Here is a 24,507-nt window from a genome sequence, read left to right as displayed (position 1 = left end):
AGCGAGGACGTCTAGTGGTAGAGCGAGGACGTCTAGTGGTAGAGCGAGGACGTCTAGTGGTAGAGCGAGGGCGTCTAGTGGTAGAGCGAGGACGTCTAGTGGTAGAGCGAGGACGTCTAGTGGTAGAGCGAGGACGTCTAGTGGTAGAGCGAGGACGTCAAGTGGTAGAGCGAGGACCTCTAATGGCAGAACAATGTACTGCAGGGGGAAGACAGCATAAGAGACATAACACAGTTTTAGTAGAGTAGGGAAGGGTTAAAGCGGAGTTCCACCCAAAAGTGGAACTTCTGCTTAATCCACTCCTCGCCCCCTTACATGCCACATTTGGCATGTAATTCTTTTGGGGGGAGAGGGGGCTTCAGGAGGAGTGGGACTTCCTGTAGTCTAATCGCCTTTAGGCAGCCCCTCCCTGTAGGCGATCGCCTGGGACACGTGACAGGTCCCAGGCGATCGCCTGTCCAATCGGATGGCGCAGCGCCACTCGCGCATGCGCAGTGGGAGCCCGGCCGTGAAGCCGAAAGCTGTCACAGCCGGGTGCCCACACTTAGAATGAAGACGCCGGCCGGAGAGGGGGGGAGAGGAGCAGAGCCCCGGCCGGCACGTCGCTGGACCGTGGAGCAGGTGAGTGTCTGTTTATTAAAATCCAGCATTCACAGACATGACTAGGCATGATGGGAATTGTAGTTCCTGAATAACTGGAGGGCCGTAGTTTGAGAACCCTACAAACTACGGGATATAGATCTGAAAAACTGGTCAATCCTGATGTACTGACAGTTTATCTCATTTCTTGAGGCTGAAAATACCAGGACAGTACAAATGACCCCCCAAATGACCCCTTTTTGGAAAGTAGACAGCTTGAGGCATTACGGCTGCATTCACACCTAGGCGTAGGCGATTTGCGGCGTTTTTTACCACGATTTGCCGCGAAAAATTGCGGCATTTTTTACCGCGATTTGCCGCGACATAAAGCACCTTTTTTAACCGCGGTTTTGTATAGGTCATTGTCGGGTATGGAGAACGCCGAAGCCGCCCGATATGCCGCGACAAAAAAGGGTCCGGGACTTGTTTGAGCTTCAGGCATTCGGCGTTCGGCGTGGAGATGTGAACCATCTCCGTAGAGAATCATGTTATTTCTCCCCTCCAGCGTATTGTAGCGTCGCGCTTCAGGCGTTTTGTCGCCTAGGTGTGAATGCAGCCTTAGTAAGAGGCATGGTGAGTTTTTTGTCATTTTGAAGTTGTCATTTTTTTGACACAATTTTTCCAAAAATTGCCTCCCGTTGATTTCAATGCAAAATAGCGTCCTATTGAGTTCAATGCAAAAACGCCCCCTAGTGACTTCAATGCAAAATTGCGTCTCATTGACTTCAATGCCAAAACGCCCCCCCTAGTGACTTCAATGCAAAATCGCGTCTCATTGACTTCAATGCAAAATCACGTCCCATTAAAGCGGGGGCTCACCCAAAAATAAATTTTTAACATTACATTCAGCGAGTTGTCCTAATGACAATCGGCTGTTTTTTTTTCCCCCGTACATACCGTATTTTCACCGCCGCTTCCGAGTATGTCTTCTGTGGGACTGGGCGTTCCTAATTGATTGACAGGCTTCCGACCGTCGCATACAGCGCGTCACGAGTTGCCGAAAGAAGCCGAACGTCGGTGCGGCTCTATACGGCGCCTGCGCACCAACGTTCGGCTTCTTTCGGCAACCTGTAACACGCTGTATGCGACGGTCGGAAGCCTGTCAATCAGATAGGAACGCCCAGTCCCGCAGAAGACATACCCGGAAGCGACGGTGAAAATACGGGGCTAGATTCACATAGGGATACGACGGTGTATCTCCTGATACGCCGTTGTATCTCTGATTTACTTTGGTCGTATCTATGCGCCTGATTCATAGAATCAGTTACGCATAGATATGCCTAAGATCCGACAGGTTTAACTGTGTTACACCGTCGGATCTTAGGCTGCAATTCCAGGCCGGCCGCTAGGTGGCGTTTCGGTTTATTTACGCGACGATTATGCAAATGAGGAGATACGCCGATTCCGAAACAAACGACCGCCCGGCGCTTTTTTTTTACGTCGTTTGCGTTCGGCTTTTTCCGGCGTATAGTTACCCCTGCTTCTATGAGGCGCAGCCAATGTTAAGTATGGCCGTCGTTCCCGCATCAAATGTTGAAATTTTACGTCGTTTGCGTACGTCAATTCACAAAAGCGCTTGACGCAAGTTACGCTCCTGCCGAAACCAATGACGTCCTAGCGAAGTCATTGGGAGCAATGCACGCCGGACGGCGCATGCGCAGTTAAATCGGCACGGGGACGTGCCTGATTTAAATACTACACTCCCCCTAGCCGCGGAATTTGAATTCCGCCGGGGGATTTAAGATACGCCGCCGCAAGTTTTGAGGTAAGTGCTTTGTGAATTAGCATTTGCTTCAAAAAATTGTGGCAGCGGATCTTAAATCACATAGATTACGCGGATCTAAAGATCCGCTAACTTATGTGAATCTGGCCCACGGTATGTACGGGGGAAAAAAAAAAACAGCCGATTGTCATTAGGACAACTCGGCTGAATGTAATGTTAAAAATTTATTTTTTGGGTGAACCTCCACTTTAACTTCAATGCAAAAACACCCCCTAGTGACTTCAATGCAAAATCGCGTCTCATTGACTTCAATGCAAAATCACCCCTAGTGACTTCAATGCAAAATCGCGTCTCATTGACTTCAATGCAAAATCGCCCCCTAGTGACTTCAATGCAAAATCGCTTCTCAGTGATTTTCAATGCAAAATAGCGTCCCATTGACTTCAATGCAAAATAGAATCCCATTGACTTCAAAGCAAAAACGCCCCCTAGTGACTTCAATGCAAAACCGCTTCTCATTGATTTCAATGCAAAATTGCATCTCATTGACTTCAATGCAAAATCGCCCCCTGGTAACTAAGAAATTAAATAATATATTTTTTTTTTTTTTTGACATTTTTTTTTTTGTTTTACATACTGTTACCAGTGCAGTACAGGATCATCATATAACTGGTGTGGTGGTGATCAGAGACACTGACTGGTGACAGTATGTAAAAAAAAAAAAAAAAAACAATAATTAAGTAAATTATTTTGTTATTTAATTTTTCTACATTCTTTTTTTTTTTTATTTCTTCCTATATTTTTTTTTTTTTTTTACATCCTGTCATCAGAGTAGTTTATTGTTCATTGGGAGGGCAGTGATTAGGGTTTTTTTATTTCTTTTTACACTGTTATAAGCAATACCAGTGTGATCATCAGATAGACAGAGGAGGATCATCAACCTAACAGTAACATTCCTGATAAGATTGTGTTTTTTGGGAGGAATAGCCCCCTATGTATCTAAGAACAGTATAACGATAGGAATAAGATCTACCTTCTGGAACGGCACACATCATAGTATATCTTGTGGTTTTTTTTGTCCAGTGCTGACCGCCGAAATTGTAAAATTCCATTTCCCTAAGCTGGTAGAGATGCACAACTACATCCCAGCCAACTCCAAACAACAGAAGCTCAGCAACTGGGCCACCCTGAACCGGTAAGTGACTCTCGTCCCAAGCTGACCCCAAAAGAGACAATTTCCTCTCCACCCTTCTAGTAGCCAATGGGTGATATCTGCTGGCTGGTGAGGTGCCCCCATTGGAGTACCACCGTGGATGACATGAGGTTCGAGCCCTTCTTTGACTCCAACACAATCATTCATATTACCGTATATACTCGAGTATAAGCCGAGGCACCTAATTTTACCACAAAAAAATGGGAAAGCGAGTATAAGCCTAAGGTGTCCATGTGCATGCCTCACTGTGCCCATGCCTCACTGTGCCCATTCCTCACTATGCCCATGCCTCACTGTGTCCATGCCTCACTGTGTCCATGCCTCACTGTGCCCATGCCTCACTGTGCCCATGGCTCACTGTGCCCATGCCTGACTGTGCCCATGCCTGACTGTGCCCATGCCTGACTGTGTCCATGCGTGACTGTGTCCATGCCTGACTGTGTCCATGCGTGACTGTGTCCATGCCTTACTGTGGCCATGCCTCACTGTGCCCATGCCCCACTATGCCCATGCCTCACTGTGCCCATGCCTCACTGTGCCCATGCCTCACTGTGTCCATGCCTGACTGTGCCCATGCCTGACTGTGCCCATACCTGACTGTGCCCATGCCTGACTGTGCCCATGTCTTACTGTGTCCATGCCTCACTGTGCCCATGCCTCACTGTGTCCATGCCTCACTGTGCCCATGCCTCACTGTGTCCATGCCTGACTGTGCCCATGCCTGACTGTGTCCATGCCTGACTGTGTCCATGCCTTACTGTGTCCATGCCTTACTGTGTCCATGCCTCACTGTGCCCATGCCTCACTGTGCCCATGCCTCACTGTGCCCATGCCTCACTGTGCTCATGCCTCACTGTGTCCATGCCTCACTGTGTCCATGCCTGACTGTGCCCATGTCTGACTGTGCCCATGCCTTACTGTGTAACATGTGAGCATATAAAAGGGGTGCCCGGTTTTAAAAAAATTGGTTCTCCCTGGCCATTGCACACTTGTAGAAGAGAACTGGGGCTACATGTGTGCCAACTTTCTGGTCCAGGGGACCTACGGTCGGCCGGTACCGGGTCCCCAAAGTTACCGGAGAAATTACCGTTTAACATGGGAGTTTATGGAAGGGGTGCCCGGCTTTGAAAAATCGGTGTTTCCCGGCCGTAGGTCCCCCAGACAGAAAACTTTGCGCACTTATAGAGGAGAACTGGGGCTAAGTTTGGGGTCCAAAGTTGGCACATTCAGCCGGCCGGTACCGGGTCCCCAAAGTCTGGGAGATCAGGCGCAAAAAGGTGACTCGAGTATAAGCGAGGGGGGCATTTTCAGCACAAAAAAATGTGCTGAAAAACTCGGCTTATACTCGAGTATATACGGTACTTACCTGTATTTGCTCGTAGCCACTATGTAACACATACACTACATTGTCAAAAGTATTGGGACACCTGCCTTTACACGCACGTGAACTTTAATGGCATCCCAGTCTTAAGCCTCATACACATGATTGGACTTTTCCTTGGATTTTTGTCCGAAGGGCGTTGGCCATGAACTTGTTCTGCATACACACGGCAGGACTTTTTCAGCCAACATTCACCAAATCACGTGGTTTTTCTGCTCCTGACCGCCACCCTTTGGGTAACTTCTGCTATTGTTGTCTGATCTTTAGCATTGGTTCTGAGAATGCGTGTTTGTACTTTGGATTTTAGTCCGATGGACTTGTGTACACACGATCGGATTAGCCGATGTAGGACATTTGTTGCCGGAAAGTTGGTCTGTTCACACAGCGAACGTTTGTCCGATGAAAAAGCAAAAAAGTTTGTCCGATAGAGCGTACACACGGTCGGATTGTCTGATCAAACAGGTCCGTCGGACATATGTTGTCAAAAAGTCCGATCGTGTGTATGGGCCCTTAGTCCGTAGGGTTGAATATTGAGTTGGCCCCGCCCTTTGCAGCTATAACAGCTTCAACTCTTCTGGGAAGGCCGTCCACAAGGTTTAGGAGTGTGTCTATGGGAATGTTTCACCATTCTTCCAGAAGAGCATTTGTGAGGTCAGGCACTGATGTTGGATGAGAAGACCTGGCTCTCAGTCTCCGCTCTAATTCATCCCAAAGGTGTTCTGTCAGGTTGAGGTCAGGACTCTGTGCAGGCCACTCCATTTCTTCCACCCCAAACTCGCTCATCCATGTCTTTATGGACCTTGGAAAAGAAAAAAGGTAACAGCGCTCTCTGCGGGGACAACCCAATCCATACACCAGGTCCACTCACAGGTGCCGAAGCTCGATGTGTCCCAACACACTCCAATGCAACAGTAGTAGGAAGAGCCGGCAGTAATGTGCATTATTGTTTTATTGTCACTCTGATGTACCAATAAACAACGCTTCTAGGATTACAGTTTTACCGGCTTTTCTTACTACTTTATGGACCTTGCTTTCTGCACTGGTGGGCAGTCATGTTGGAACAGGAAGGGGCCGTCCCCAAACTGTTCCCACAATTTTGGGAGCATGAAATTGTCCAAAATCTCTTGGTATGCTGACGCCTTAAGAGTTCCCTTCACTGGAACTAAGGGGCCAAACCCAACCCCTGAAAAACAACCCCACACCATAATCCCCCCTTCACCAAATGATTTGGACCAGTGCACAAAGCAAGGTCCATAAAGACATGGATGAGCGAGTTTGGGGTGGAGGAACTTGACTGGCCTCCACAGAGTCCTGACCTCAACCCGATAGAACACATTTGGGATGAATTAGTGGAGACTGTGAGCCGGGCATTCTCATCCAACATCAGTGCCTGACCTCACAAATGCGCTTCTGGAAGAAAGGTCAAACATTCCCATAGACACCCTCCTAAACCTTGTGGACGGCCTTCCCAGAAGAGTTGCTGTTATAGCTGCAAAGGGCGGGGCCAACTCAATATTGAACCCTACGGACTAAGACTGGGATGCCATTAAAGTTCATGTGCGTGTAAATGCTGAGTTCCTGGGTCTGTACACCTGCTGTGCTCAATATGAGGGGTTCCCACTATCCCTGCTGGACTTCTTATTTAATATTATGGAGAATGTAACAGGAGAAGCTGGAATACACAAAGGTGGGAAGGCTAAAGCTCCCAGGTGTACATTAACAGAGCTGGGCATTATGTTGGTGGATCCCATTGTTTGAGTGTCAGGACATAGAAGGATTCAGGGATAAGTGTCAGGACATAGAAGGAGTCAGGGCTGGGTGTCAGGACATAGAAGGAGTCAGGGCTGGGTGTCAGGACATAGAAGGATCCAGGGATGAGTGTCAGGATATAGAAGGAGCCAGGGCTGAGCGTCAGGACATAGAAGGAGCCAGAGCTGAGTGTCAGGACATAGAAGGATTCAGGGATGAGTGTCAGGACATAGAAGGAGCCAGGGCTGAGTGTCAGGACATAGAAGAAGCCAGAGCTGAGTGTCAGGACATAGAAGGATCCAGGGATGAGTGTCAGGACATAGAAGGAGCAAGGAATGAGTGTCAGGACATAGAAGGATCCAGGGATGTGTGTCAGGACATAGAAGGAGCCAGGGATGTGTGTCAGGACATAGAAGGAGCCAGGGATGTGTGTCAGGACATAGAAGGATCCAGGGATGAGTGTCAGGACATAGAAGGATCCCGGGATGAGTGTCAGGACATAGAAGGAGCCAGGACTGGGTGTCAGGACATAGGAGGAGCCAGGGATGAGTGTCAGGACATAGGAGGAGCCAGGGATGAGTGTCAGGACATAGGAGGAGCTAGGGATGAGTGTCAGGACATAGAAGGAGCCAGGGCTGAGTGGCAGGACATAGAAGGAGCCAGAGCTGAGTGTCAGGACATAGAAGGATCCAGGGATGAGTGTCAGGACATAGAAGGAGCCAGAGCTGAGTGTCAGGACATAGAAGGAGCCAGAGCTGAGTGTCAGGACATAGAAGGAGCCAGAGCTGAGTGTCAGGACATAGAAGGATCCAGGGATGAGTGTCAGGACATAGAAGGAGCCAGGGCTGAGTGTCAGGACATAGAAGAAGCCAGAGCTGAGTGTCAGGACATAGAAGGATCCAGGGATGAGTGTCAAGACATAGAAGGAGCAAGGAATGAGTGTCAGGACATAGAAGGATCCAGGGATGTGTGTCAGGACATAGAAGGAGCCAGGGATGTGTGTCAGGACATAGAAGGAGCCAGGGATGTGTGTCCGGACATAGAAGGATCCAGGGATGAGTGTCAGGACATAGAAGGATCCCGGGATGAGTGTCAGGACATAGAAGGAGCCAGGGCTGGGTGTCAGGACATAGGAGGAGCCAGGGATGAGTGTCAGGACATAGAAGGATCCAGGGAAGAGTGTCAGGACATAGGAGGAGCCAGGGATGAGTGTCAGGACATAGGAGGAGCTAGGGATGAGTGTCAGGACATAGAAGGAGCCAGGGCTGGGTGTCAGGACATAGGAGGAGCCAGGGATGAGTGTCAGGTCATAGAAGGATCCAGGGATGAGTGTCAGGACATAGGAGGAGCCAGAGCTGAGTGTCAGGACATAGAAGGATTCAGGGATGAGTGTCAGGACATAGAAGGAGCCAGGGCTGAGTGTCAGGACATAGAAGAAGCCAGAGCTGAGTGTCAGGACATAGAAGGATCCAGGGATGAGTGTCAGGACATAGAAGGAGCAAGGAATGAGTGTCAGGACATAGAAGGATCCAGGGATGTGTGTCAGGACATAGAAGGAGCCAGGGATGTGTGTCAGGACATAGAAGGAGCCAGGGATGTGTGTCAGGACATAGAAGGATCCAGGGATGAGTGTCAGGACATAGAAGGATCCCGGGATGAGTGTCAGGACATAGAAGGAGCCAGGACTGGGTGTCAGGACATAGGAGGAGCCAGGGATGAGTGTCAGGACATAGAAGGAGCCAGGGCTGGGTGTCAGGTTCAGTCTGAGGTGTCAATGTGGGTGTTTCAGAATCACAGCTGTCTATAACTCATCTGTATTTTCTTATTAGGAAAGTTCTGAGTAAATTGAACTTCTCAGTCCCAGACGATGTGATCCGGAAGGTTGTACAGTGCTCGCCGGGAGTGGTGGAACTGGTATTGAACACACTGCGGCAGAAGATCGAGGAGAAGCAGAAACAGATCCAGGCAGCTGGAGACACACCAGGGGTAACACTTTCAGTGCTGGTACTAAAGGGTACCTGTCATTTAGTAGTTCCCATGGGGGAGTAAAAAGACATCATTCCAGTGATGAAGTTTGTAAGTCTAATGTTGTAGTGACTGCACTGCTAGGAAGTTGGGTGTGATCTCTCTTTTTTTCTTTGCCTCTCTGACAGGCGTCAATAGTGAGACATCAGCTAGAATTCTTAGTTCTGTCCAACCTGTCATAACAGAGAGAGTGAAAAAGAGAGAACCAGAGAGAAGGAAAGAGAGGAAGAAGAGAGAGCCAGAGAGAAGTAAAGGGAGAGAAGAGAGAGCCAGAGAGAAGGAAAGAGAGGAAGAGAGAGCCAGAGAGAAGGAAAGAGAGAGAAGAAGAGAGAGCCAGAGAGAAGGAAAGAGAGAGAAGAAGGGACAGGGGGAGAGTAAGAGAGAGAGAGATAGAAAGATGAAAAGAGAGGCAAGGGAAAAGAGAGAGAGAGAGAAAAAGAAAGAGAGAGAGGGAAGGGGATAAAGAAGGAGGAGATAAAGAGAAAGAGTAAGAGAAGGAGAAAGAAAGAGGAAGGAGGGGAGAAAGTGGAGTAAGGGAGGATAAGAGAATAAGAGAGGGACAGAGAGTGAAGGTAGGAAGGACAGAGAGAGAGTGAAGGAGAGAGAGAGAAGGGAAGAAAGTAAAGTAAGGCAGTATGAGAGAGAGAGGAGGAGGATGATGGAGAGAAAAGGAGAGAGAGAGATAGAGAAGTAAGGGAGGATAAGAGCGAGAAGAAAGAAGAGAAAGAAAGAAGAGAGAGTGAAAAGTAAGGGAGGATAAGAGAGAGAGAAAAAGGGGGGGAAGGAAGGATAGAGAGAAAAGGAGAGAGAGGGACAGAGAGAGACAAAGAGAGAAGCGTAAGGGAACATAAGAGAGAGAGAGAAGGAAGAAGAGAGAAAAAGAGAGAGCGAAGGAGAGAGAGAGAGAATCAGAGAGGGACAGAGAGAGCGAGAGAGGGAGAAAGAGAGAAGTATGGGAGGATAATAGAGAGAGAAGGAAGAAGAGAGAAAAGGAGAATAAGAGAGGGACAGATAGAGAAGGAAAGAAAGAGGTGAAAAGAAAAGTTGCGCCAACATAAGTGCAAATGTGCGCCGTCGTATCTGACCCACAAACAGATATGCGCCTAAAACCAGGCTACACCCCGCCGACGTAGCTTGCCTCATTTGCATGGGTCACGCCCACTTCCACCTACGCTGGCGTACGCCTTCGAATCCCACGCCACGCTGGCGCAGCATTGGGAGCACTGGCTTGCTGAATTCAATGCTTGCCTCTCTGCGCTGCGTTGGCGTAGCGTACATTGGTTACTCTACGGCGGCGTAATGTGCGCCTTGCTCTCTGTGAATCTGGGCCTATCTGTCTGTCTGTCTATTATAATCTATGATCTGTCTAACTTTCCCTCTCCTGAATTTATATTTCATGACATGTTCTTCCTCCCACACAGGAGCCGAGTCCTCGGCCTCAACCCGCCAATAACACAGAGCCAGGTAACATCTGATACATTGCTTTCCCCCATAGCTCTCCCTTATCTAGGTCAGTTGTATAGATCCCATTTTAATATTGGTACTCTTTACCATGGCAGAGCAGAGCTGTATGGGAACACACACCTACCATGTTTCTCCAAAAATAAGCCCTACTTTAAAATGCTTGTAAAATCCTATAATCCCCTCTATTACAGTATTATATATAATGTACAATGTGTGTGTTTCTGTAATATAATTGTGCCAAATACCTTTGGTACAGCGCCGCTCTGCGCTCAGCTGACCTCCTGCTGCTCTCCTCCTCTTCTCCCATCTGTCAGCAGGGGATCTCGTCCCCCGACCCCCGTCCCCCCACAGTTCTCGGAGTGGGGAAGAGCTCCGGTGGGTATTTGGCACAATTATATTACAGAAACACACACATGGTACATTATATACTACTGTATTAGTGTGGATTCTAGCATTTTACAAGCATTGTAATTTGGTTCACACCGGGGATTCCTGACAGGCAGGGAGGGAGAGGGGGAGAGAAGGCACCACATTACATGGTAAGACCTAACCTAAAAATAAGCCCTACTGTGTCTTTTGTTGGCAAATTTAATATAAAACCCGGGCTTATTTTCAAGGAAACGCGCTATGTGTTTCCTATACAGTTGAACCTCAGATTACCAGCATAATCCATTCCAGGAGAATGCTCGTAATCCAAAGTACTCGCATATCAAAGCAAGTTTTCCCATTGAAGTAAATTTTGTTGCAATACCGAATGCGGCCAGAGGTGGGGAGCACCAGAGAGCGCCGAAAAGGCCCGAGGACACTTCGGCTCGTTTCCTGCGTCCCCGTACCTCAGGCCAAATGAGGTACTGCAGGCCTATTTTCGGCTCTGCTCGGCTTCTGCGCCCCCGTACCTCAGGCCAAATGAGGTACTGCAGGCCAATGTTTGGCTTTTCTCCGCTCCTGCGGCCCCGTACCTCAGGCCAAATGAGGTACTGCAGGCCAATGTTTGGCTTTTCTCAGCTCCTGCGGTCCCGTACCTCAGGCCAAATGAGGTACTGCAGGCCAATGTTTGGCTTTTCTACGCTCCTGCGGCCCCGTATCTCAGGCCAAATGAGGTACTGCAGGCCAATGTTTGGCTTTTCTCCGCTTCTGCGGCCCCGTACCTCAGGCCAAATGAGGTACTGCAGGCCAATGTTTGGCTTTTCTCCGCTCCTGCGGCCCCTTATCTCAAGCCAAATGAGGTACTGTGAAATAAAGTTGATAACTTGACTTATATTTAAATAGCACACTTACTGCTATTAAATCGATCGTGAGACAGATTCGTGAATAAAAAAACGTGTGTTTAATGTACACACTTAACATAAGTACAAAAACAGTTTAAATGTATCAAATAACTTCAAATAAGAGTTCAAAAAATAAGAATTTCAAATGAATGAGATGTGTGTTCCAAGTCTTGCTTCTGTATGTTTGCAAAATAAGCGTGTCTGAATGTCTCCTCTTGATGTTGACTGAGGGAGTCCTTGAAGATGGCTGAAGAACGAGTTCTGCCCCAGCTGGCAGACCTTCAGTTTTTATATCAAAGACATTTCTTTGTCTGAATTTCGCGCTCAGAAATATACCCTCCCAAAGGGCGTGATTTATAATGAAAACCTGATACAACATCTGTTTTACATCTATCTCAACCTTTACATAGGAAATGGCTCCTGAAAACCTATTCTAAATATTCTGTAGATCTCAAGAGGAAATGGCTTGTTTAGATAAGAAAAGGTGAAAGGTCTGCAGACACAGCTAAAATCACATTCTAAACAGAATGTGGCCTAGCTAATCAATCACTGAGAAACAGCCATATGAATTACCTCAATAGGAGAACACATTCCAATCAAATACAATTCTTTACTTAAAACATTAAACATTTCAAATGAACATATATATATATTTCATATTCAAACTTATACGTTTTTGGAGTTTCAAATCGAGATTTCAGCGAATTACACAAGAAAATTAATAGCTCAAACAGTCTCACATTCATTCATATTAACAAGAATATATATATTCTTTATAAAATCCTTCCGGAAGGGATTTTAGAATATAACATACTGTAGGCCTATTTTCGGCTCTGCTCGGGTTCTGCGCCCCCGTACCTTAGGCCAAATGAGGTACTGCAGGTCAATGTTTGGCTTTTCTCCGGTCCTGCGCCCCCGTACCTCAGGCCAAATGAGGTACTGCAGGCCTATTTAGCTTGAATTCTGCTTGTCTTGCGAGTCAACACTCACAAACTGTGTCAGAATTTAAAAAAAAAGTTGCTCTCAAACCAAGTTACTCTTAAACCAAGGTTCCACTGTACATCATGGTTGGTCACATGATTTGAACTCACATGACCAATCACAAGGGATACAAGATAAAACCTAACTCCAGTCAATTTTTTTATTTAGTGAAGAACGGGGAAGAGTTTGATTCTCTATCAGGTGGTCCAGGAGATGGGAACGTGTATTGTGTAGAATTTCTGCATTATAATGCAATATTATGTAATATTATATAATGCAATGTTAAACCCATCATTTGGTTTACAGAAAATTACCCCCAAAAAATTGTCCTACTTTTTCTGCTGACATTTTCCTAAGAAAGAGCTTTCATATGTGCGATATATTTTGTACCGGACACACTCATTTTGCTAAAAAATATTTATTTATTTAATTTCAGCTGATTTTTTTTTTTTTTCAATTTCATAAAAACAGTGCAAATTGTTCATTATTTTATTATTATTATTTGTCATTAAAATGGTAATTAAATTGCTATTTTTGGTGTGCCCTAAAAGGGTCAAGTCAAAATGTTTGTTTACACTGCTTCAACCACATTGAAAAGCAACCGACGTTGTCCAGCCTGTCCAATCATATTCTTTGGTTCCCCTTTAAAAAAATAAATAAAAGAAAAAAATAATAATTGAAAACAGTAAAAAGGTTAATAAATTAAACAGTAGACTGGATTCACGACTAATCGGATTGAAATGTGTGTGGGCACTTTAACCACTTAAGACCCGGACCAAAATGCAGCTAAAGGACCTTGCCCCTTTTTGCGATTCGGCACTGCGTCGCTTTAACTGACAATTGCGCGGTCGTGCGACGTGGCTCCCAAACAAAATTGGCGCCATTTTTTTCCCACAAATAGAGCTTTCTTTTGGTGGTATTTGATCACCTCTGCGGTTTTTATTTTTTGCGCTATAAACAAAAATAGAGCGACAATTTTGAAAAAAAATCAATATTTTTTACTTTTTGCTATAATAAATATCTCCCAAAAATATATAAAACATTATTTTTTTTCCTCAGTTTAGGGCGATACGTATTCTTCTACATATTTTTGGTAAAAAAAATCGCAATAAGCGTTTATCGGTTGGCTTGCGCCAAATTTTTAGCGTTTACAAAATAGGGGATAGTTTTATTGCATTTTTATACATTTTTTTTTTTTACTACTAATGGCGGCGATCAGTGTTTTTTTTTGGTGACTGCGACATTATGGCGGACACATCGGACAATTTTGACACATTTTTGGGACCATTGTCATTTTCACAGCAAAAAATGCATTTAAAATGCATTGTTTATTGTGAAAATGACAATTACAGTTTGGGAGTTAACCACAGGGGGCGCTGTAGGAGTTATGTTTCACCTAATGTGTGTTTGCAACTGTAGGGGGGTGTGGCTGTAGGTGTGACGTCATCGATTGTGTCCCCCTATAAATGGGATGACACGATCGATGCGCTGCCACAGTGAAGAACGGGGGAAGCCTTGTTTACACACGGCTCTCCCTGTTCTTCAGCCCCGGGGACCGATCGCGGGACCCCAGCTGCGATCGGGTCCGTGGGTCCCGGTCACGGAGCTTTGGACCGGGTCGCGGGAGCGCGCCGCGGGCATGCGCCCGCAACCCACGGCTGGGTACATGTACAGGACGTACCTGTACGTACATGTGCCCAGCCGTGCCATTCTGCTGACGTATATGTGCAGGAGGCGGTCCTTAAGTGGTTAAAGCCGCGTACACACGATCAGTCCATCCAATGAGAACGGTCTGAAGGACCGTTCTCATCAGTTAACCGATGAAGCTGACTGATGGTCCGTCGTGCCCACACACCATCGGTTAAATAACCGATCTTGTCATAACGCGGTGACGTAAAACACAACAAAGTGCTGAAAAAAATGAAGTTCAATGCTTCCAAGCATGCGTCGACTTGATTCTGAGCATGCGTGGATTTTTAACCGATGGTCGTGCCTACAAACGATCGGTTTTGACCTATCGGTTAGGACAGGGATCGACAATATCCGGGCACCAGGTCGCAATTGCGACAAGAAATTGTGACCTGGCACCCGCCGGTAATTGAGGCCGCGGCTTTGCAGCCTACAAGGCCGCGAAGCCGCGGCCTCAATTACCCGCCGCGATCGCGCGGTGGGGGCGCACGGAGGCACAGGATCCTGTGTCTCTGTGCGCCCCCACCTCATCGCGCGGCAGGCCCGTGACGGCCGGTAATTGAGGCCGCGGCTTTGATGCCTTCTGAAGTCCCAAGCTCTTCCTTCTGGGAGCTGGCGCCATCTGGTGGTGGCCGTTGGCATTACAAGTTAAACAGCAATTCTAATATGTCATTTTTCACTATTTTCACTGCCATCTCCTTCCCTCTAATTAGAACCCCCAAACATTATGTATATTTTTTATTCTAACACCCTAGAGTATATAATGGCGACCATTGCAATATTTTCTGTCACGCCGTATTTGCGCAGCGGTCTTACAAGCGCACTTTTTTTTGGAAAAAATTACACTTTTTTAATTAAAAAATAAGACAACAATAAAGTTATGCCAATTTTTTTTATATTGTGAAAGATAATGTTACGCCGAGTAAATTGATACCCAACATGTCACACTTCAAAATTGCGTCCGCTCGTGGAATGCCGACAAACTTTTACCCTTTAAAATCTCCATAGGCGACGTTTAAAAAAATCTACAGGTTGCATGTATTGAGTTACAGGGGAGGTCTAGGGCTAGAATTATTGCTCTCGCTCTAACGATCGCGGCAATACCTCACATGTGTGGTTTGAATACCGTTTACATATGCGGGCGCTGCTCACGTATGCGTTCGCTTCTGTGCGCGAGCTCGGCGGGACGGGGCGCGTTTTCTGGCTCCTAACTTTTTTAGTTGGCTCCTAGATTCCAAGCAAATTTGTCAAACCCTGGGTTAGGAATCCATCGGTTAAATTTAAAGCAAGTTGGCTTTTTTTTTACCGATGGTTAAATAACCTATGGGGCCCCCACAGTTTTGACCGATGAAAACGGTCCATCAGACCGCTGTCCTCTGTTTAACCTATCGTGGGTACGAGGCCTTAGACCCCGGAATAATGACTCATCCTATTGATTAGATATATCAGCCCCATATATTGTATCTGGGATTGACAGATGTCAGATAATTAGTTGCTTCCTCCGCCTTCTGCTGGAAGCCAGACGTTCGTACATTACATTCATGATTTTTGAAGGGAGAGTAAAAAAATCAATATCTGTCATCACAAGCTTAATTGGAATCCCCAGACTTTCATATTAGGATAAAGATATATGACATAGGAGGTTGCTGAGCAATGGAGTGCAGCCCTATAATGTTGTAGACGTCCAGACCTGGAATGATTTGCAGAAGCTTTTAATTTAAAGCATGAAAAACACATATGATCCTTCATATTCCCCCAAGGTCCTCTAAAAAGGGACAAGGTACTCTCATAGGTGTGCGCACAGGGTGTGCCAGGTGTGCCCAGGCACACCCTAATCACTCCCTGCAGTGCAAATTCCCCCTGCTGCCCGGGAGTCCCCTCCCACCGCATGGCTGGCTTCCCTCCTCTCCCATTGGCTACTACAGTGGGCACACATAGATGATATTTCAGGATGAGTGGGGGAAGGGGTAATGTCATTTTCCGGCCCCCTTCCCTTTCTGAATGAACACAGTGAGAGATCTGTACCGTGTTTTTGAGCTTTCAGGTACATAGTACATAGGTATAGTACTTTTTCAAACCCATGGTGCAGTGCATAAAAAAACAAAAAACAGAAGTTAATCAAAAAAGTGTACTAGGGTGTGCCATATAGTCCCCTCCTGAAGAGGAAGGACTATTCCCTGACACCCTGGGGCACAAGACCTCTGATGGGAGCAAGGCACACTCTGATCCACCTAGCCCAAAGGCTTATCATCCTCCTCTTCTTGCGATCAGCCAAAACTGACCACCAAGTACAAGGTTAGGGGCTCTCTCGATTGGTTAGACCTGGTAACAGAAATTCCCCCGGTCTTGAGTAAAAGGCTTAGAGGTTCAGTGCAGAAAAAAGCTGGGATATTGTTTTCTAATTCTTCTTCTCACAGGGTGGTCGCAAACCTGTGGCGGCTGGTGTTTAGAATTTTTTGGGGGGGTGCAAACAAACTGAAAAAAAAAAAAACATTAAGCGCAGCCACTGTGCCCATTAAGCGCAGCCACTGTGCCCATTAAGCGAAGCCACTGTGCCCATCAAGCGCAGCCACTGTGCCCATCAAGCGCAGCCACTGTGCCCATCAAACGCAGTCACTGTGCCCATTAAGCACAGCCACTGTGCCTATCAAATGCTGCCACTATGCCATCAAACGCAGCCACTGTGCCCATTAAGCACAGCCACTGTGCCATCAAACGCAGCCACTGTGCCCATCAAGCGCAGCCACTGTGCCTATCAAATGCTGCCACTGTGCCATCAAACGCAGCCACTGTACCCATAAATTGCCACCACTGTGCTATCAAATGCTGCCAGTGTGCCCATCAATTGCTGCCAGTGTGCCCATCAATTGCTGCTACTGTGCCCTATCAAATGCTGCCAGTGTGCCCATCAATTGCCACTACTGTGCCCATCAATTGCTGCTACTGTGCCCCGTCAAATGCTACCAGTGTGCATCGCCGGACACTTACCTGTCTCGCAGCGGGTCAGCTGCGGTGTCCTGCACGCTCCTCTATGTCTTCTTCCATCCTCTCTATCAGGCGTCCAATCACAGCGCCTGATGTTTCAGCCAATCAGGTGATGGGTAACAGACCCGAGCACCTAATTGGCTAAGAGGCGGTTCAGTGTTAGCAAAGTGAATTCCTTCACTTTGCTAACACAACAGTGAACAGCGAGCGCCCAGCATGGCCTACGGTTCTAATCAGGTGCTTCCAAAAAAAAAAAACCACCGCTGTAATTTAGGTTCCCAGCACCGAAAAGGGTCCGGACACCTGAATAGGGACCGTCAGCGGCGACCATAGATAGATTTGTGCATTGCATGAATCTATCGATGGTGATAGAGAAATGCCAGGTGAGGGGGGGCGGAGCCCATGTGCCCCTTATGGACGCACCGCCACTGTCGCATACCCATAAAGCACCCCTAGATCACCCCTCTTAGGGGGGAACTGACAATGCAGGCATTCTGCCTCCCCAGCCCCTGGCCAGTCAACTGCAGCCCCATTCCTCTCAGAAACTCATTAGCACTTACGGACGGCCTACAACCGGGGACAAGTCTGGTGCACCAGGCCAGATTCAACCCAGGAGAAAGGAATCCTTCCCACAGTACTCAGCTTATTACTAACCATCTCCCAACCCCCAACCATGCTCAAAGGATGCATTTTGTTCCCAAAAACTGATAAGAACAGACACTACACATCATCTTAACCAAATGGCAAGGGAGCATTTATTTATTTATTTTGATTGTCGCGCATAGGGCAGCCCTTTCACTTAAATGGACTGCCCTATGGGTGACAAATGCCCCAAAGAAGTTCCAAAACCTATTTTGGAGCAGGAGACATTTGCCAGTACAAAAATACCGGTCGACATTCTGCCCGTGTGTATGTCGGTCTGTCTGACAGAAGCTGGCCATTCGGCTGTCTTCTGTCAAACGTGCATGCTGGGAAAACCAGCAGCTGACTGACTCCCGATCAGCGCTCTCAGCCAACCCCTGTAAGAACGCAACCGCTCAGTGGGGGAAATCGCTGGATTAATGCATGGTTAGAACAGCGGCTCCAACCAGAGCTGTCGGGTTTTTTTCCTTCAACCCGTGGGCTTGCACCCGTGTTAAGTGTCACAGCTCAGCGGGCGACCTACTACACAAAGCTCCAATCTTCAAAACTCAGCATTGTTTCTGGAAATTGGGGTGCTGTCAGTAGCTTGTGTTATTAGGAGAAAGCACTAACTAAGGGGGGTGGGGGGTAGGCACTTAGGGTGACCACATGTCCCGCATTGCCCGGGACCAGTGTTGCCAACCGTCCGTATTTTTACGGACAGTCCGTGGTTGCGGGAATGTGCCAGTAAAAATAGCCGAGATCGGTTTGGCTTGGAACTGCGCATGGAGATTGGAGGCAAGGGGTGATGGTGGCTGCGGTGGTACCGCAGAGGGGGATGGAGGCAGGGGGCAATGGTGGCGGAGGAGATTGGAGACAGGGGGAGATTGGAGGCAGGGGGTGTTAGTGGCAGGGGGTGTTGGTGGCACCGCAGAGGGGGATGGAGGCAGGGGGCAATGGTGGCGGATGAGATTGGAGACAGGGGGAGATTGGAGGCAGGGGGTGTTAGTGGCAGGGGGTGTTGGTGGCACCGCAGAGGGGGATGGAGGCAGGGGATGATGGAGACAGGGGGTGATTGGAGGCAGAGGGAGATTGGAGGCAGGGGGAGATTGTGGCACCGCAGAGGGGGGTGAAGGCAGGGGGTGTTGGTGGCAGAGGGGGATGGAGGCAGGGGATGATGGAGTCAGGGGGTGATTGGAGGCAGAGGGTGATTGTGGCACCGCAGAGGGGGTGAAGACAGGGGGTGTTGGTGGCAGAGGGGGGTGAAGGCAGGGGGTGTTGGTGGCAGAGGGGGATGGAGGCAGGGGGTGATGCGACGAAATAATTTGCCCTTATTATATCAAAAATAACAAAGATATGTTTTTTTACCTTAATATCTACCTTAAATCACATTGCTATTTGCCTAGCGTACTTGTTTGTAGCCCAAATACTGGAATTTGCACCTAAAAATGTAATTTAGTAACTTTTGTGAAATGCCAGTAAAAACGTGGCTGTGTCAGAAAATTTCGGGTGTCGTGGCAGTAAATTTCAATCTGGTAGGTTGGCAACACTGCCCGGGACAGTCCCACATTTTGAAGGTCTGTCCCGGGCACCTTCATTCCAGGACAATACAGTGTCCCGGAATGAAACTGACACAGCCCCCCCCCCCCCCCCACAAGCCAAACTAATGCCCCCAATAAAGGTGCCACATCACTGCTTTACTCACTGACAGTACTTGTCCTAGCCAGAAATGCCTGGAGGTCGGAGCACAGTCCCCGCCCCCTGCTTGTGATTGGAGAAATGATGAATCCCACCTCTTGTGTCCAATCACTGTGCTGTGATTCGTTACACCACAAGCTGATTTTTGTGAAGGGAGGGTGTCCCTGAATGGTAGTTTGGAAATGTGGTCACCCTATAGGCACTGTGTAATTCTGTCTTGTGTTTATTACAAATAAAGTTTAATTTGATTTGCTTCCCTGTCTCAGGTTATTCTTCAAAGCAGAAGAGTAATGGTGTGGAGAGCAGCCCCCGAGCAGCTCCGAAGGGTGAAAATGGCAGGTGAGTGCAAGAGATGAAAACAATCTGGAGATTAAGGTTCAGCTTGGATTGGGCCGATTTCTGGGTGAAATGTTACTTTTCCATATTTTATGTAAGTAACCCATTTAGATGTAGAGATTTTGGTGCAAAAATTTTAAATGTTAATAATATTCTGAAATGGTTAAATTGGAAGTAAACTTCCATCTCTGAATTTTACCTATAGGTAAGCCTATAATAAGGCTTACCTATATGTAGTGTAACCAGGCCATTTTTTCTCAGAAAATAGGTGCAGGCAGGAATTCAACCATAACCCCCCCCCCCCCCCCCCCAACATACACCCTCCAATCCACATCAAATAGTGGGTATGGTAAAATCATACTAATAGTGGGAGGGTTTTTAATAGGCATTAACCACTTTCTTATGGGGCACTTAAACCACTGAGACGTGGCACTAATAGGTGGCATTGATAGGTGGCACTGAAAGCTGGCAGTGATGGGCACTGATAGCTGGCAGTGATGGGCACTGATAGCTGGCAGTGATGGGCACTGATGAGTGGCAGTGATGGGCACTGATGAGTGCCAATAATGGGCACTGATTGGTTACAATGATAGGCAGCATTACTAGGTGGCACTGATTGGCATCACAGGTGGGTGGGCATTGATAGGTGGCACTTGTGGGCATTGATAGGTGGCACTGTGGGCTCTGGCAGTTGGCACTGGCAAGCGGTATTTTTGGACACAGAGGAGGCAGATGTGCCTCCTTCCTCTTCGGGACTGATGTCTTTTGTAAACAAGCCGGTGATCGGCTTTTTTTTCTCCTCACGCTGTAAGCGTGAGGAGAAAATAAAACAGATTACCAATCCTTTGTTAACATCATGTGATCAGCTGTCATTGGCTGACAGCTGATCACGTGGTAAGGGGCCAGGACCGGCCCCTTACACGGATCTGTGATCCACGAGTCTTAGGAAGGATCTGCACACAAAAGAGAGCGTGGGCTTAGCTGGTTGCACATGGTCTTTGAGGTGAACACTGTATATGTCCAGAACACTCCTACAAACTCACATAGGAAGTTAAAAATTGTCTTAATATTAGAAAGGACAGAATAGGAAAAATGGTTTGAATGGGCCCTTACTTATATTGTCCCTTGCCCCACCCTTTCATGTAATGCAACAGCCTTCCCAATTCATATTCCCACCCTTTGTTTACTGTGTTCCCAGCAAGCAGAATCAGGGATATGCTCACGGAGCCAACGCCGACACCAGTCTCCGTATACAGCTGGCCGAAAAGGAGCAGGCGCTGCTAGAAGCACAGGAAAACATCCAGGTAAGAACAATTCCCAGCATCCTCTTTGCCACATTTTGTATCATAAACTTTGCAAAAAAGAGTGACTCAGAGGAGGAACACACTCCCCCTCTTACCAGAGAAGGTACCATATTAATTAGTTAGCTGTACATTGTCTGCCTACTGAACACAGAGCCCTGACCTCAACCCTACTGAACAGAGAGCCCTGACCTCAACTCTACTGAACAGAGAGCCCTGACCTCAACCCTACTGAACACAAAGCCATGACCTCAACCCTACTGAACACAGAGCCCTGACCTGAACCCTACTGAACACAAAGCCCTGACCTGAACCCTACTGAACACAGCCCTGACCTGAACCCTACTGAACACAAAGCCCTGACCTGAACCCTACTGAACACAAAGCCCTGACCTGAACCCTACTGAACACAAAGCCCTGACCTGAACCCTACTGAACACAAAGCCCTGACCTGAACCCTACTGAACACAAAGCCCTGACCTCAACCCTACGGAACACAAAGCCCTGACCTCAACCCTACGGAACACAAAGCACTGACCTCAACCCTACGGAACACAGAGCCCTGACCTCAACATTACTGAGCACAGAGCCCTGACCTCAACATTACTGAGCACAGAGCCCTGACCTCAACATTACTGAGCACAGAGCCCTGACCTCAACCCTACTAAACACAGAGCCTTGATTTCAACCCTACTGAACACAGAGCCCTGACGTCAACCCTATCAAACACAGAGCCCTGACCTCAACCCTACTGAACACAAAGCCCTGACCTCAACCCTACTGAACACAAAGCCCTGACCTCAACCCTACTGAACACAAAGCCCTGACCTCAACTCTACTGAACACAGAGCCCTAACCTCAACCCTACTGAACACAGCCATGACCTCAACCCTACTCAACACAGAGCCCTGACCTGAAACCTACTGAACACAGAGCCCTGACCTGAACCCTACTGAACACAGAGCCCTGACCTGAACCCTACTGAACACAAAGCCCTGACCTGAACCCTACTGAACACAAAGCCCTGACCTCAACCCTACGGAACACAAAGCCCTGACCTCAACCCTACGGAACACAGAGCCCTGACCTCAACATTACTGAGCACAGAGCCCTGACCTCAACCCTACTGAACACAGAGCCCTGACCTGAAACCTACTGAACACAGAGCCCTGACCTGAACCCTACTGAACACAGAGCCCTGACCTGAACCCTACTGAACACACAGCCATGACCTCAACCCTACTCAACACAGAGCCCTGACCTGAAACCTACTGAACACAGAGCCCTGACCTGAACCCTACTGAACACAGAGCCCTGACCTGAACCCTACTGAACACAAAGCCCTGACCTGAACCCTACTGAACACAGAGCCCTGACCTGAACCCTACTGAACACAGAGCCCTGACCTGAAACCTACTGAACACACAGCCATGACCTCAACCCTACTCAACACAGAGCCCTGACCTGAAACCTACTGAACACAGAGCCCTGACCTGAACCCTACTGAACACAGAGCCCTGACCTGAACCCTACTGAACACAAAGCCCTGACCTGAACCCTACTGAACACAAAGCCCTGACCTCAACCCTACGGAACACAAAGCCCTGACCTCAACCCTACGGAACACAGAGCCCTGACCTCAACATTACTGAGCACAGAGCCCTGACTTCAACCCTACTAAACACAGAGCCCTGACGTCAACCCTACCAAACAGAGAGCCCTGACCTCAACCCTACCGAACACAGAGCCCGGACCTCAACCCTACTGAACACAGAGCCCCAACCTCAACGCTACTGAACACAAAGCCCTGACCTCAACCCTACTGAACACAGAGCCCTGACCTCAACTCTACTGAACACAGAGCCCTAACCTCAACCCTACTGAACACAGAGCCCTAACCTCAACGCTACTGAACACAAAGCCCTGACCTCACCCCTACTGAACACAGAGCCCTGACCTCAACCCTACTGAACACAGAGCCCTAACCTCAACGCTACTGAACACAAAGCCCTAACCTCAACGCTACTGAACACAAAGCCCTAACCTCAACCCTACTGAACACAGAGCCCTGGCCTCAACCCTACTGAACACAGAGCCCTGGCCTCAACCCTACTGAACACAGAGCCCTGGCCTCAACCCTACTGAACACAGAGCCCTGGCCTCAACCCTACGAAACACAGAGCCCTGACCTCAACATTACTGAGCACAAAACTAGGGACATTAACTTAGGGCTGGGCCCCTACACAATAATAGGAAGTGGAATGCTGCCATGGGTTAACCCATTTTCATAGATCACTCTTTGGCAAAATAAATAAATAAACCAAAATGTCTTTCAGATTTTGCAGGCAAAGCTACGGCGGATGGAGCAGCTCGTCCACCTGAAGAACGTCCGAATCGACGACCTAACCCGACGCATGCAAGAGGCCGAGAAAAAATAACGCTTTTCATGTATGACAGTTGACAGCCGCATTCTCCATACCCTGCTTCCTGTGTTTTATATTTTATACTATTATTTTATTTGCTTTTTATTTATTTCTTACACCGCGGTGGCCCTGAGATTTAAAGTGTGTAAATGTGCTTCATTTTGAAATATCACACATCTGAATTATTCAACGTCATCATAAAACACAATAAAAAAGTGTAGATTCCAGGCAGAACCGAACTAAACTTTTAGGCCTCATGCGCACTGGGGCCCGGATTCAGGTAGAATTGTGCATAATTTACGGAGGCGCAGGGCAAGGTTTTTGCCCTGCGCCCCCGCAAATTTGCTCCGCTGCCCTTGATTCACGGAGCAGAAGCTCCGTGAATTGCGCGGGTGCGCCGGCAAAATGCCCGGCGCTAGAGCACGCAATTTAAATGATCCCGTAGGGGGCGAGAATCATTTAAATTAGGCGCCTTCCCGCGCCGATCGTAGAGCGCATGCTCCGTCGGGAAAATTTCCCGACGTGCATTGCGGCAAATGACGTCGCAAGGTCGTCATTTGCTTCAAAGTGAACGTGAATGGCGTCCAGCGCCATTCACGATTCACTTACGCAAACAACGTAAAATTAAAATTTCGCGACGCGGGAACGACGGGTATACGTAACATGGGCTGCCCCTGCTAATAGCAGGGGCAGCATTGCGCGAAAACCGCTGTACGTAAACGACGTAAATTGCGTACGCAGGGCTCGCGCAACGTTGTGAATCGCTGTTAGTATGCAATTTGCATACTATACACTGAGCACAACGTGAATGCCACCTAGCGTCCTCCGCAAGAATGCAGCCTAAGATATGCGGGCTTAAGAGCCTTAGGCCGCGCAGATCTTAGGCTGCAGTCGGCGTAACGAGGTTCCTGAATCAGGAGCACTCGTTACGCCGGGGCAAGTAAGCAATTGCGCTGTGTAACCTATGGTTACTGTTATACCTGAAGGGTTTCACATGTGCTGGCACTTTAA

At 47.9% G+C, this 24,507-nt stretch overlaps 1 protein-coding gene across 1 annotated transcript in view; it reads left to right on the top strand.

The window, feature by feature from the left end:
- The window catches only part of SPEF1 (sperm flagellar 1), a 28,095-nt gene extending 4,336 nt beyond the window's left edge, over positions 1-23,759 (top strand). The window contains exons 2-7 of the mRNA XM_040335579.1: positions 3,446-3,557; positions 8,535-8,691; positions 10,152-10,194; positions 19,703-19,775; positions 20,971-21,076; positions 23,410-23,759. Coding sequence (XP_040191513.1) covers positions 3,446-3,557; positions 8,535-8,691; positions 10,152-10,194; positions 19,703-19,775; positions 20,971-21,076; positions 23,410-23,511 — 593 coding nt within the window. The 3' untranslated portion in view covers positions 23,512-23,759. The remainder of the gene's footprint in view (positions 1-3,445; positions 3,558-8,534; positions 8,692-10,151; positions 10,195-19,702; positions 19,776-20,970; positions 21,077-23,409) is intronic.
- Positions 23,760-24,507: the final 748 nt, after the last annotated feature.

The sequence above is a fragment of the Rana temporaria genome, chromosome 1 (genome assembly GCF_905171775.1).
Source record: "Rana temporaria chromosome 1, aRanTem1.1, whole genome shotgun sequence".
NCBI classification, from domain to species: Eukaryota; Metazoa; Chordata; class Amphibia; order Anura; family Ranidae; genus Rana; species Rana temporaria.
Note: the sequence above shows the minus strand (reverse complement) of the source record. Positions and strands in the feature narration are given on the sequence as shown.